Source organism: Orcinus orca, chromosome 13 (assembly GCF_937001465.1).
Source record: "Orcinus orca chromosome 13, mOrcOrc1.1, whole genome shotgun sequence".
Taxonomy (NCBI): Eukaryota; Metazoa; Chordata; class Mammalia; order Artiodactyla; family Delphinidae; genus Orcinus; species Orcinus orca.
This window is the reverse complement of record NC_064571.1, coordinates 32941624-32956837: the sequence shown is the minus strand read 5'-3', so window position 1 is coordinate 32956837 and position 15214 is coordinate 32941624. Positions and strand designations below refer to the sequence as shown.

The 15214-nt window shown below is 40.8% G+C and overlaps 1 protein-coding gene across 19 annotated transcripts in view; it reads right to left on the bottom strand.

Annotated features, from left to right (window-relative positions):
- AAK1 (AP2 associated kinase 1) overlaps positions 1-15214 on the bottom strand; it is a 174856-nt gene that overhangs the window by 86583 nt on the left and 73059 nt on the right. For all 19 annotated transcript variants that reach the window (XR_007471077.1, XM_049696387.1, XM_033400419.2 and 16 more), the window contains one exon: positions 1523-1631. Coding sequence is in view for 18 of the 19 variants with exons in the window: in XM_049696387.1 (XP_049552344.1) it covers positions 1523-1631 (109 nt within the window). In the remaining variant the exon portion in view is untranslated. The remainder of the gene's footprint in view (positions 1-1522; positions 1632-15214) is intronic.

Below are 15214 nucleotides of genomic sequence, written 5' to 3'. Positions count from 1 at the left end.
TTCATTATATAAAGCAGCCCAGATGTGAGCTGCCCTCATTCTGTCTTCAAGATTAGTAGCAGAACTGACAATATGGTCCTGGCTCTAGTTGCCTGGTTATACTGTCCCTGTTGTGCATTGGATGAGGCCACAGGTTCAATCTGCTGTATCTTTCAGGAAGAATCAGATTGCACAATAGACCCCGGGTGGAGGAAGAAGGCAGTTTGACAGTCTGTATTTTAGAAACAGCTTGGTCTCTCTGGCTTTACTGCTTGCTGCCTGGTCTGCAGAAATGCTACACCAACATTTAATCTCTAGGACCGAAAGACTGACGACCTCGCTTAGAAAATTATCCAGCTCCCTGGACTCTCTTACTGCCTCGTCTCTAAATATTTTACTGTCCAAAAAGGACGAGGAGGAAGAGACAAACTGTCAAGTTCAAATGTGGTAGTATTTTTTTTTTTTGCGGTACGCGGGCCTCCCACTGCTGTGGCCTCTCCCGTTGCGGAGCACAGGCTCCGGACGCGCAGGCTCAGCGGCCATGGCTCACGGGCCCAGCCGCTCCGCGGCATGTGGGGTCTTCCCGGACCGGGTCATGAACCCGCGTCCACTGCATCGGCAGGCCGACTCTCAACCACTGCGCCACCAGGGAAGCCCCGAAATGTGGTAGTATTTTACAAAATCAGGTTAGCAGCTGTTACTGCGAAGGCTGAAACTATCGGTTAACATCACATTTTAAGCATTACTAACATATTTAATTTATGGACAGTATCTGTAAAGGCAAGGAACGTGTTAGTGGAACTAAGGGTGCTTACAAAACTGGGCACCAAACAGTGAGACAATGACCCAAGAATGTAAGTGACAGCTGCTTAGACCAAAAAAGCCAAACCTCCGAACAATAGCTGTATGAAATGCAGTCAACTCCGAATAAATTCATGCTACAGTCTGGGTTTCCCAAGATAAATACTGCTTGAACCTCTGAGCTTTCAACTACTTGACTCTACTGTTAATGGCAGCAACATTTGAATGTAGCCTTCCTGGCAATCACAAATCTCCAGCAAGAAGAGCAGGGTCATTTCCATTAGACGAAAAGGATTCTTTTACCCCCTAATGCAAGGATGGTGGTGTGGGTGGAGAAGAGAACACACGAGTGAGGGAAGCTGAACTGTTCCCTTAGTCTATCTGGAGTTGGGTCTTTATTATGTGCCTTCATCATTTGTTTTAAAGCATCACAAAGAACATATTCATTCTCATTCTCATACATTCGCATTCATATACAAGCACCAAACCTTCCCAAACCTAACAAAAGTAGAGTTTTGTATTATCTACCACTCTGAATTATTTGTGCCACTGATACTCGCCATTGTAAGAATAACCAAGAAGTGACAGAAGGCTCTGTATCTTTTAGCCTCTTCGTTTTCCAATCTTTAAAACTGGAACAACATATGTTAGAGTACAGTGCACATTAACTGAAATGACCCCACACCCCTGACAATCAAAGTGCTAGAGAAACGAGAGCTTAACGTATGGCGCATATACTTACCCCTGCAGAAGTCCATCAGAATGAGCACTTCCCACACGTCACCGCTACTCACATTGTTGATACTGGAGTCAATGTAACCCACGATGTTCTTGTGCCCCGACAGGTCCCTCTGTAAAGAAGAGTTGAGAAATAAATTATCCGTTACAGACACCAGTAGAGATAGAACGAGCCAGGCTTTTCCATTAGCCCAGATAACTTAAATACACAGAGGCAACACTAACAGTGAAGAGAGACAAGACTAAGGGGCAGGGTCAAGGGCAGGTTTCCGCTGGTCTATGAGATTCACGGTCAGCTCTTCAATAGCAATTCTGCAACCCTTCTAAACCATAACGCTCTCCTGAACTAAATTCTAGAACCAAATGCACACACGGTGCCTACTTGCTCACGGCATCAGCGCGCCACATAAACCAGAAGCAAAGACTCCCATCTCCGGAAACACTGCAGAGGGGCTATCAGGAGAGCGACAGCATGAACTATTTAAACATGTGAATTTTTAATTCAGAAAAATGAAACTGATTTTTTTCCTGGTTGTAGGAACACAAGTGAACTCAACTTGACTTTTAAACTATTCGTACTGTTTTTCTCCCTCTAGGAAATATATGAAAAGCATAACTGCTTTTTAAAGTTTTGAAGGGACTACAATGGCATCCAGACCTAAGCATTTTGCTCACAATTAAGTCTTTCAAGCCAACCAACTGGGATATAAGATGGACTATGTTTCCAGCTCTCCGGTTGGAACTGCATCTCTCAGAGCTGCTTGTGGAATTAATTTTTCAACAAATACTTATTGAGCACCTCCCATGTGTCAGGACCCATTTAGACACTGGAAGTTGCCTCATCCCTCAGTCTGGTTATTTCAACATCCATAGAGGCAAAGCTTTGTAATGATGATGTTCAAAATCTAAGGTCATTCGTGAGCAAAAACCAAGCAAGTTGGGCAACGGGATTTATGCACAAAGTAAGGTTTTATTTTATTTTTTTAATACATTTATTTATTTATTTTTGGCTGCGTTTGGCTTTGTTGCTGCGCGCGGGCTTTCTCTAGTTGGGGCGAGCGGGGGCTACTCTTCGTTGCGGTGCACGGGCTTCTCATTGCGGTGGCTTCTCTTGTTGCAGAGCACGGGCTCTAGGCGCGTGGGCTTCAGTAGTTGTAGCACGCGGGCTCAGTAGTTGCAGCACGTGGGCCCTAGAGTACGTGGGCTCAGTAGTTGTGGCATGCGGGCTCAGTAGTTGTGGCGCACGGGCTCAGTTGCTCCACGGCAGGTGGGATCTTCCCAGACAAGGCCTCGAACCCGTGTCCCCTGCATTGGCAGGCGGATTCTCAACCACTGCGTCACCAGGGAAGTCCCAAGGTTTTATTTTTTAACTAGTTTCAATAAATTGCTTTACTTTGTTTAATAAAAGAAATGGGAGGACGGAGGTGGGAAACGTGGTTCTGTAAGAGTCAGCACACAAATGCGGCAACTTGAGCCACCACCACACTAACTGGAGACTCAGTGTTCAAAGTGATACGGTCTCTTTTAATCTCAAAGTACATACCCAAACAAGAGGAAGCCTCACAGTATCAAACCAACACACCTGAACTCTGAGCATCCAAGTTAAAATTCCTTAGAACTTTCCTCTGAGTGAAGGATTAAGAATGACTATTGCCTCAGAAAGGTAGACCAAAGGTAAAGACGTGATTGCTTCTACTGGCGACTGGGAAGTCGCTGGAGATCTAGGCAAGAACAGTTTTGTAAAAGGAATAAAGTGAAGTAAGAATGGAGCTGGACTTGCGAAGAATGGGAGTGGAATACGCAGAGCCAGTGGCTACGGGAGATTCTTTCAGGACATTTTGAGCTTAAAAGAGGAGAAGCACTGAGGGAAAGAAGTTTTAGGATGGGAGAGGATTGAGCACTGGAGAGTGAAAGGAGCTAGGGCGAAAAGGTGCTTTAAGATACAGGAGAGGATGAGGATAACTGGGCGAACAAAGTCCTGCAGGTAGAAAAGGGAAGGAATTAGGAGCACTGTTAAAGGGACTGATCTTTCAAAGACATTTCTTTCCTGGCAAGCAGGAAGGAAATAAGGATGGTCATGCATATTGGTTTAAGGCTGGGGGGAAAAAAAAGGGAATTTGAGGAAGTTCAGATCTATTGTTCTGTTTTTGGTAGAGTACAAGATCATCTTCAAAGTGTTAGGGAATGAGAAAGAAGCTTGATGAGAGAAATAAAAGGCTTAGAGCAACTGTTTTGGATAACAGACAAGGGAGATGATGAGGCAGAAAAGCAGCCTCTAGAATTCAAGTTTCTCTAAACAGAAAGTGATTTCAGGGCTCATGTTTTAGAGGACTATCCTTCTGCTTTTCAGTCTTATCAGCTCTTCTAGAATTTGTTTCCATTTACACAGTCCTAGTAGTAGGAAGAAGTGGAGAGAATTTCTTTGAAACCAAAATGCAGCAGCAGATCATGTCCTCCAAATGTCCACAAGAAGGAATGAAAGACTAATGTTTCTACATTTAGCTGTTTGAAAAAGAATCAGCAATGTTGCCTCTGAGTTTGTCTCATCTCAAGAGGAATAAATAAGAATCTGGAAGGAAAATAAGAAGCAACTGATAGAGCCAAGAGGAGGTCAAGAGCTATTAGAGGACCCAAACTGGATAATTAACATCTGCAGATGGCATCCTAGAACACTCTTGCCAAGATGCTGGCTGATCAGTCCACGCCCAAATTCCTGTTCATTGTGTCTTCCGCAGAGATCCTGAGATATGTCCAAGCAGAAAAGACCGCCTCTTTGGAGGGAGACGATGGCATTTTACTTTTAACAGCTTGATGACACAGCGACGTCTCTGATTTTAGGATGCCACTCGTTTAGAACTGATAGAGAAGATCTGTTTGAATGGCTGTGAAATGTAGAAAAGGTCAAGAGAAAATCTTACTACAAGCTGAGATAGACTCACATTCATGGGCAGTGTGACAGCACTTCTCAGCAGCAACATACCAAAGGATGTCCAAGCTTTCCCTGGCTTTAGTTAAAAGACCAGCCCCAGGCTTATAGAACAGAATGAATGGACGTAGAGGTCTGGGATGGAACCCGCATAGAGGCACCTCAGTTACTACCGGTTTACTCAGGAAAAGGCAGAATATAAGGAAGATGCTCTGATGCCCTCGGCTACAAGTATTATTTGGAGAATTGAGATAAAAGTCTACATGATGAGTATAAGTCAAACTCTGATTTTCAGGGGAGTGGAGAATGTTCAGTTAAACTATGGATTAGATCAGTTTATATTACATTAAATCATGGAAGCAGTGATAAGTCTAAAGACTTGTATTGTCATTTTAAACTTTATTTTAAAATTAACATTAAACCACATGGATAAACATGTTATTAGAAGACCTGCTTTACTGAATAGATATTTAAAGTGTTTGTAGTTAGCTTATTAACTTTCATAGTCAAATGCCTGAAGTGATGAAAAACTTTTTTCACAAACACATACAAAAAGTACCATTTGAAAATGAGGCCTTCTACCCAGATCCTACAGATGACCACACATTTCAAGTTTATCTGTGGTCCTAATTAATGGTGCTTGTAGCACAGAACAGTATTCTATCCCGAGCTTCAAAATTCCTGCAGCAGGAAATTCCTACCTAAGAATCTTAAAGCCTTATAAGAGAGCAGAGGACTCAATTCCTAAGTACATCTATAAAAGCCTTTATATTTATGTTCAAGAAAACAAAGAAGATAGCGTTCTAAGCAGCACATCAATAATGTCACTCACCTTAAAATAGTAAAATGAGTTATAGTATGTAACTAATTTTCTTATATATCTTTTGCTCAGGTCACCCTTCCTTGGAATGTCAGCATGACAAATTCCTGCAAATTCCTGATGCTGACAGTGTCTGCATTTGCATACAGTAAGCTTCCAAAGAGGTATATTTACCTGTTTTGACCCTCCGAATAGTCGATGGTTTCTGAGTTTATGACTCGGCACTACTGTTGCCAACTTCTAGAATCACACTATGATTCCACAGACACTTTTACCCAAAGTGCAGCTTCTTATTAACTTAAGGATGAAGGAAAGCAGTTCTAAGGCCTGGAATTAGTTTCTCTCTCCCAAAGTTGCTTTGTAAAAGTCTTTGGCCTTACTATTCCCCACCCGCCTTCTCTAAAATTGCCTAAATTTTAGGAAAATTTCCTTTGTAACTCTAAATTTCCTTTGTAACTCTCCTTTATAAGTCTACATTTCCTTTGTAACTCTTTATAATTCACAAACAAACAAAAACGATATCAAGTCCAGTGCAGTAGTGAAGAGAAACGCTTTCAGATCTGGACTGGCCCTGGAGTTCTACCGAAGGCAACATATCTGGGGCCCTTATGGGTTTCTGTTACATAAGTCCCAGATATAATCCTGCCTACAATCACATTTATTCTCCCTTTTCCAAGTCTTACTCATTAATTAATCCTCTACTTACTGAATAGATCTTTAAAGTCATTTAGAGTCTGATTCTAGAGGCATGTTGCTCAAACTTTAATAAGCATTGAATCACCTAGGGATTCTGTTTAAAAACAGATTCTAATCTAGTAGCTCTGGGATAGAGCCTGGGGTACTCCTGGGCAGTGGCAGTTAACGTACCAAAGATTTAGAGAAGTGCTACTCAAAATGTGTTCCACAAACATTTTCTAGGTAGAAGCCAGTCCACAAGGAAATAAGGAGCTTACTCCGGGATGTAAATCAATCAGGTCACTAAGATGACTTTTTCCTTTTCCTAGTGAGACTTTACCTATGAGGGAAGTAGTTCATTGACTTACATTCTGGCACAAGATCTTTAGTGTAGCACCTGTACATTTATGGCCAATTGATTTTTGACAAGGGTGCCAAGACAACTGAATGAGGAAGAGAAGAGTCTTCTCAAAAAATGGTGCTGGGACAACTGGATATCTATATGCAAAAGAATGAAGTTGGATTCCTACCTCACATCACAAACTGAAATTAACCTAAAATGGAACCGAGCAGAACCCTGTAGGCCCCACCAACTACAAAACTGAGCAGTTAATGAGTAGGACAACAGAGTCATAGAGTCAGTGTCTGATGCACATTCCTGAGTTGTTTACAGATACTACAACTGCCACCAGAGGAACAAAGCTAACTGCATGATAACCAGGCTGTAGCCATGAAATAAGCTGTACCATCTTGAGCAGTACTGAATCTGTGGCTAGCACACTTCCGAGAACTGGCCTCAGAGAGAATGGGATTAACATTACTGCTCATAATAATCTATATCTCTGTGGGCATCAAAATAATTGTAGCTTGTTCTGCCTGTAATATGTAAGTGGCCAACTAAAATTGTCAGCAAAGAGATGCTACAGACCCATGTTGACATCTTCCACTCTGAGAATACGGCACCCTATGTCAGCATGAAGAAGTTACAGAAGATAGACCTTCACCCCTAATCCCACAGAAATGGAATGATGTTAGACAGTGGGGATTTGAAAGCAGCTCTTTTGCCCCTTTCCTGTTTGTCCATTTCTGTTCCCCTCCAACCTTGAAAGAACCTAATTAACCTGTTGATTCTTTTCCTAGATAAAAAGAAGTAAGAATGAAGAATTAAGAATGACCAGCTCTTTACCCCCAACAGTCCACTTAGCAATCCTGCAGGCAGATCATACGGGCAAGATAACATCTGAAGAGAGAGTCAGCCAGCCTGCATGCAATGCAGAATGATGCAGAACCCAACCTCCTGCCTCGATGATTCACTGAGATTCTTCCCCTCACCATTTTCTCTTTAAAAACCCTCATGGGGACTTCCCTGGTGGCGCAGTGGTTAAGAATCCACCTGCCAGTGCAGGGGACACGGGTTCGAGCCCTGGACCGGGAAGATCCCACATGCTGCGGAGGAACTAAGCCCACGTGCCACAACTTCTGAGCCTGTGCTCTAGAGTCCGCGAGCCACAACTACCGAGCCTGCGTGCTGCAACTACTGAAGCCCATGTGCCTAGAGCCCATGCTCCGCAACAAAAGAAGCCACCGCAATGAGAAGCCCATGCACCGCAATGAAGAGTAGCCCCCGCTCACTGCAACAAGAGAAAGCCCGCGCTCAGCGACAAAGACCCAACGCAGCCAAAAAAAAAAAAAAAAAACTGCCACGGCTGAGCAGAATCTTCGGGGTTGCCCTCGGGACATGAGTCCACCTTCTCCCCAGATTGCTGGCTTTTTCTGATTAAAGCACCTTCCCTTTCTATTGACACTTGCCTCTTGATTATTGGCTTTTGAGCAGTGAGCAGCTGAACTTGAGTTCAGTAACAAAAATGGACCACAAATCTAAAAACTCCTCAAAGAAAATACATATGCAAATCTTCATGATGTTGGATTAGGCAATGGTTCTTAGATATGACACCTAAAGCACAAGCAGTCAAAGAAAAAATAAACTTCACTTCATCAAAATTAAAAACTTCTGTGCTTCAAAGGACACTATCAAGAAAGTGAAAAGAAACTGCAAAGAATGATCTGCAAATCATACATCTGATAAGAATCCAGTATCCATGGGAATTCCCTGGAGGTCCAGTGGTTAGGATTCCGTGCTTCCACTGCAGGGGGCATGGGTTCGATCCCTGGTCAGGGAACCAAAATCCCACAAGCCACGTGGCACGGCCAAAAAAAAGAATCCAATGTCCAGTCTATATAAAGAACTCTTAAAACTCAACAATAAAAAGACAACCCAATGTAAAAATTGGTAAAGGATCAGAATAGACATTTTTCCAAAGAGCATATGATAAACACATGGAAAGATGCTCAACACCATTAATCACCAGGAAAATGCAAATCAAAACCATAATGAGATTATCACTTCATAACCACTGGAATGGCTATAATCAAAAAAAGAAACAATAAAAAACGTCAGCAAGTATACAGAGATTGGAATCTTCATACACTGCTGGTAGGAATGTAAATAGTGCAGCTTCTATAGAAAATAGTTCGGCATTTTCTCAAAAAGTAGTTACCATCTTACCTTGCAATTTCACCCCTAAATATATACCCAAGAGAAATGAAACATTATGTTCACAAAAGTTTGTACACAGATGTCTATAACAGCATTATTCATAATAGCCAAAGAGTGAAAAAAAAAACCCCAAATGTCCATGAGGATAAACAAAATGCGGTATATCCAGACAATGGAACATTATGCAGCCATGAAAAGGAATAAGTACTCATACATGCTACAACATGGATAAACCTCGAAAATATTATGCTAAGTGAAAGATGTCAGACACAAGAGCTTACTGTATGAGCCCATTTATAAGAAATGTCCAGAATAGGCAACAGAAAGCAGATTAATGGTTGCCAGGGACTGGGGCAAGGGAGAAGGGGGAGTGACTGCTAATGGGTGTGAGGTTTCATTTTGGGGTGATGAAAGAAATATTCTGGAATTTGATAAATGATGATGGGTGGATGACCTTGTGAATAAAAAAATCACTGAATTATGTTTAAATTATATTTACATTTAAAAGGATGAATCTTATCTCAATTTATGAAGAAAAGTAGTATGACAAGCTGGGGGGAAAATAACATAAACAAACACACAAGGGGGAAAAAGAAAAAGAAAACAAGATCCTTTGAGTAGCATTGATCTAGAGCAGCCAGGCAGCCCATGTGTGAGTCCCTGCTATAGCCTTTTGACAAGAAGTTTGCTTAGATTAATGTCATTTCCTTGGGCCCTCAGCCCATCTGCAGGCAGCGCTTTCTGTTGATCTCCTTTACATCCAGCTAAAAACTTCCACCTCCTGATTCTAGACTGCCCTCTTCAGAAAAAAATAAGCCTAGTCTATTTTTTCACTTTCCAAACAACTGAAATATTATTATGTAGACTCTTAAGTTCTTTCTTCTCTGGGTTAAACATACCCACTTTCTTTGACATGGTTTTTAGTCACACCACCATTTTGGTTGCTCCCACGTTTAAACGCTTTGCTTTGTCGATGTCCTTTTTGTAAGAATGGCCCCAGAAAATGAATGAAATACTCTAGGCCTGGTCTGACTCCTGCAAAGTAGATCAGCACTATCACCTCCTATTAATTCAGCTAAAAATTACATTCTTTTTTCTTTTGGCAGCCACATCATACTACACACTCATATCAAGTTAACTGACCACTAAAATGCTTAAGTCTTTTTCTACTTGTGCTGCTTTTAATCTCTACCTTCCCAGAACTGTGCTTGTAAAGTTGATTAGAAGAAAATAAAAATCCACGCATGTGACCTTACCTTGCTATTTCATCTCATTAGAATCAGTCCATTGCTCTAATTTTAAGGATCATTTTGGATCCTGATTCTATCATCCAATGCAGTTGTTATATCTTCCAACTTTATATTAGGCACATAAGAGATAAATGTGTCTTCTATTTCTTTAACCAAGTTGCTTATTAAATGTAAAATAACATAAAGTTAACAGTAAGCGGCAGTGCTTTTTTCTTAGAAAGTTCCCTCCAAATTAATAGCAAATCATTGATCAGAAACCATTATAAACAGTAGCAATTACACCTAGCATCCAGCCTAGACTCTCCATCTTGCTCACAGATCTCTGGTGAGTGCCCTTACCCAAATGATACAGTCCATAGTCACTGGATCTACAGTCCACAGTCACTGGATCTATGGCGCTCCCCTGAACTCCCTATCCACAAAACTGCCCAAGAGAGGACATGATGTTGATAGAACATGGCTTGTTCCTACTCAATCTGAAGTCTCTTTGGATCCCTGCTCACTCATCTAAGTGACTATAAAACAGCTTAAAATTTAATTAAAAAAATAAGTAACATATTAACATTCGAAAAGCAAAACATAGTAGACAAGTATTTTCAACTCCAGTCCTCATCCCCTATAGGGAACCCACCCTCTTTCTTCCCCTTCTGCCTTTCCTCTTTCTCTCTCTCATCCTGCCAATGCTTTTTCAAGCAAATTCAAATAATATGTATTATATACACATAACTCTTACAATCTCTGAGAGGTAGGGCTGGGGTTATGGCCTCTTTGACAGAAGTCTGAGCCTAGCACGGGTTAAAAACATTGCACAGGGACTTCTGATTAAAAATAGTAGCAAATTGTTTTTAAAAAGTAAGTCGAGGGCTTCCCTGGTGGTGCAGTGGTTCAGAGTCCGCCTGCTGATGCAGGGGACACGGGTTCGTGCCCCGGTCCAGGAAGATCCCACATGCCGCGGAGTGGCTGGGCCCGTGAGCCATGGCCGCTGAGCCTGTGCGTCCGGAGCCTGTGCTCCGCAATGGGAGAGGCCACAACAGTGAGAGGCCCGCGTACCGCAAAAAAAAAAAAAAAAAAAAGTAAGTTGAATACATGCATTTATCTCTGCTTCCTTCAAAAGCCTTACTAAATGATGTAAAGTGTTTATTTTTTAAAAGGCATAAACAGAAAACTTCTGCTTCCGGGAAGATGAAATAGATGTACTTTTCCCTATTCCTCCTGCTAAGTACACCTGAATACTTTGTACATTATACATAAGAGAGACATAATAATGAGTATCTGAAATGTGAGTAGAAGAAGGCAGACTGGCTAGGAACTTTGGGACCCAAGGAACAACATGGTGGTGAGCTGTCTGGGTTTTCTTTTTGCCTCATGTTTCCCAGACCGAAAACTGAAGAAGCCAGCAAACTGAAAACACCAATGGGTGCAGACAAAAACACAAAAAAGCCCAACGAAAGCCTGCTCTCTCCAGTCAGACCCAGAAAAGGGGCAACCCAGTAAGACAGAACCCATAGAAAATAACTGCTCTATTCCAGCCAAAAAACACAGAAAAAACCTGCAGCTCCACCCCAGTCACGGCAGCAAAGGCCAAGTGGAGAGCCTAGACTTCCATTCTCATGAGTCTGCAACAAATCACTCCAACCTACACTTCAGGGTGGGGAACGTCAGAGACGGCTGAGTAGGGAGTCAAGACCTTCATCTCTGAGGTGCCGTGAGAGGAGGTCAAGTGGAGAGTCAAGACTTCCACAACCACCAAGTGGTAACAAGGCCAACTCCCACCACCATGGTGTCAACTGAAGCCACGTGGGGAGCAGTAGCAAGGCACTCCTACTTCCCAGCCAGGGAAGGATCAGTGGAAGCCTAACGGGAAACTGGAATTTTCACCCCAATCCAGTAATAATGAGAAGGTGAACTTTCACCTTCTGGGGTAAAAACAGAGGCCCTATGGAAACCTGAACTTCTATCCCCACCTAGTAGTAACAAGAGGGCATTCCCCAAACCCATCAATCCCCTGCCAGAGCAGAAAACAGTTAAAACAGAAGGTTTACATAAGATCCAGAATCTATAACACAATATGAAAGTGTTGATATAGTTCATCAGACCAAGAACTAGGAAGAACTCAAACTACATGGAAAAAACCCCAGCAATCGATAGATGCCAAAATGAAGATGACGAAAAAGACAGAATCATCCAGCTATGATTTTAAAGCAGTCGTGACAAAAAATGCTTAAACCAGCAATTACGGTGACGCTTGAAATAAATGAACAAATAGAAAGCCTCAGCAAAGAAACAGGAAGTGTCATCAAAAACCCAGAAAACCTACAGAAGAACCAAATGGAAATTTTTGAACTGAAAATACAATAACGGAAGTAAAAAGTACAATGGATGGGCTCATCAGCAGAATGGAAGGGACAAAGGAAAGAACCAGTGAACTGAAAGATAAAACAATAGGAATTACCCAGTATGAACCAAAGATAGCAAATAGGTTAAAGGGAAAAAAAAAAGGACAAAATTAATATGCATAAGTCCATACTGATATAAATAAATGACTGAATAAACAAATAAGTGAGGGAGAAGTGCAATCACGTTAGAGAAGGAAGTTAAAGGCAAACAGATCAGAAAGGAAAAAATAAAACTGCCTCTATTTGCAGATGACATGGTGGTCTATATAGAACATCCTAAAGAATTGAGAAAAAAATTCCCAGAACTAGTAAACAAGGTCAGCAAGGTTATAAGATACAAAATAAACACAGAAAAATCACGTGATTTTCTACATCCCAGCAATAAAAGTATGGGCACCAAAATTAATTACCCAATACCATTTATAATCACTCAAAACAAAAACAAAAACCTAGATATAAATCGAAGAACATGTACAAGGCCATTATGCTGAAAACTACACAATGCTGATGAAAGAAATCAAAGATGTAAATAAATGCAGAGAGGTGCCATGTTCATTTATTGGAAGACTAAACAGAGAAAAGAGGCCATTTCTCCCCAAACTGATGTAACAGTTTAATGAAATTCCTACCAAAATTATAGCAAGACATTCTGTAGATATAGATAAGTTTATTCTAAAATTTATATGAAAAGACAAAAGAACTAGAATAGTTAAAAAAACAATTTTGGGAGAAAAAGAAGTAGGAGGAATCAGCCTGATTTCAAGACATTATAAAGCTACAGTAATCAAGGCTGTGTGGTGTTGGCAGAGGGATAGACACATAGATTAATGGGACAGAACAGAGAATAGAGAAAGGTCTGGAGATCAACCGTCACAAATAGGCCCAACTGATTTTTGACAAAAATATTCAATGGAGGAAAGATAGCCTTTTCAACAAATGGACACCCACAAGAAACAAAATGTTCTTCAACCGAAGTCTCATGCCTTATATAAAGTTAACTCAAAATGGGTCACAGACTTAAATGCAAAATGTAAAACTTATAGAAAAAAAAAAATAAGAGAAAATCTTTGGAATGGAGAGCTAGGCAAAGAGTTCTTAGAAATGACACCAAAAACACAACTGACAAAAGGAAAAACTAATAAACTGGATTTCATCAAAATCCAAAACAAAACAAAACAAAACCAACAAGAAGGTCTTAGAAATTAACCTGATATATAAAAAATTCAACAGGATGGTTGAATATAAAGCTGAGAAAATCTGCTGGAATGTAGCGGGGAAAGACAAAGACATGAAAAAAAAAAAGGAAGAAAACAAAAAATTAGAAGATCAGTTCAGGATAACTAACATCCAAATACTGATAGTGAAGGAAGACAGAAAAGGAAATCATCAAATGAGACAAACTAAAATTCCCCCCACATAAGGATACAAGTTTCTAGATTAAATGAGACCACCAAACAACTAAAATAAATAAGAAATGCACACACCAAGGTATACATCATCAACAAATTTCATAACACTGTAAACAAAGAAGAATTTATAAACTTCTGGGGAGAAAAAATGGGTCGCAGCCAAAGGACCAAGTATTAGAATGACTTCGGACTTCCCAAAGCTCAACAATGAAAGCTAAAATACAGTACAGCAATGCTTTCACATATCTAATGAACTGATTTCCAATCCAGAATTTTATATGCAAACTATCACATGTGTGAATGTAAAACGAAGACATTTCCAGACCTGCAAGTTCTCCAAAATTTACCTACCGCACATCAGGAAGCTCCTGGAGGACAAGTTCCACCAAAAGGAGAAAGCAGAGCAAAAAGAGGAGTCAACAAATCTAACGAGAAAGAGAAGCAAAGAGAATAGCTAGAAAATTCCACGATAAGAAGTAAATGAGGCCTAGAGAGCAACCAACCTATATTCCCTCAAGTCCAAAGACTGAGAGAGATTTCTTCAAGAAGATAAAACAGACAGAACACTAACTGTGTTCAAAAGTATTTTTAAAATGATTTAAACAACTTGGGGAGAGTTTGAAATTAAGTTGCACAAAAGTACACAGAAAACTAAGATTTAAAAAACCTAAAAGACAAGATGATTATTAATTCCAGTGAAAAGAGAATTATGTAAGAAAGGAATAGTAATCAGAGTCCACTTAGAAGACTTAGCAAAAATAACGTTTTCTTACATAATAATGTAAAAACTAATACTAATATAACTAACATACTGCCAAACATACTGCTATTGTGGCAGAATGAGAGATGAGAATAATGCAAGTATTTAGAGTGAAGGGCATGCAGGCGATGAAAGAGAGTTAACTTTTTACCTTCCATAGTATGTAACGCCTAAAATGGAGGGGGGGGAAAAGAATTAGCAATATCAGCCTGCTATTTAGAAATATATCAAATGAATCCACTAAAAGTGGTGGCCTCTGGGACCTTGCAGTGGCATAGGAGGCCCCCTCAGGGAATTGCTTGATGTTTTTTTTGTAATAAGCTTAGTTCAACTATATGGGTATTTAAGTTTTGAAAAGATAAATTAAAAAACAAAACTCTCGCAGCTAATACATGGCTGGGCCAGAACTTGAATCACGTAATTTAATTCCTAATCAGGTCCATTAATTTGTGAGCTCCAAAGGGGCCCGCATCTTCTTAGCTCCTTTACTCCAGCACCTGCCCAGCACAAAGAAAGCCCTCCAAAAATGTTTCTGAATGAGTGGGAGAAAGTTAAAGAGTGGGATTACTCTTCTAACACCAGAAAATGAATGAGAAACGCATTCCAGGCAGAGGAAAGAGCAGAAGCAAAGAGAGCAAATGGAGTGCGAGAGCTGAGCAAGGAAGAGGCAAGGTGGGAGGAGAAGGAGGAATAGCATCCCGAAAACACTGGGTGGAGGAAGGGAAATACAGTGAGCACAGCTGTTTGCAGCTGAGTGGCAGGGGAGAGGGAGGACGTTGGTGCCTTGCAGACAGTTCCACGTGGCCCTGGCTGTATGTATATAAGCCTTGGGGGGTTTTTGTCTGTTTTGCAATGATGACAGCAACACTTATTTCTACCAACAGTTCCTTCCCAAATAGTTGC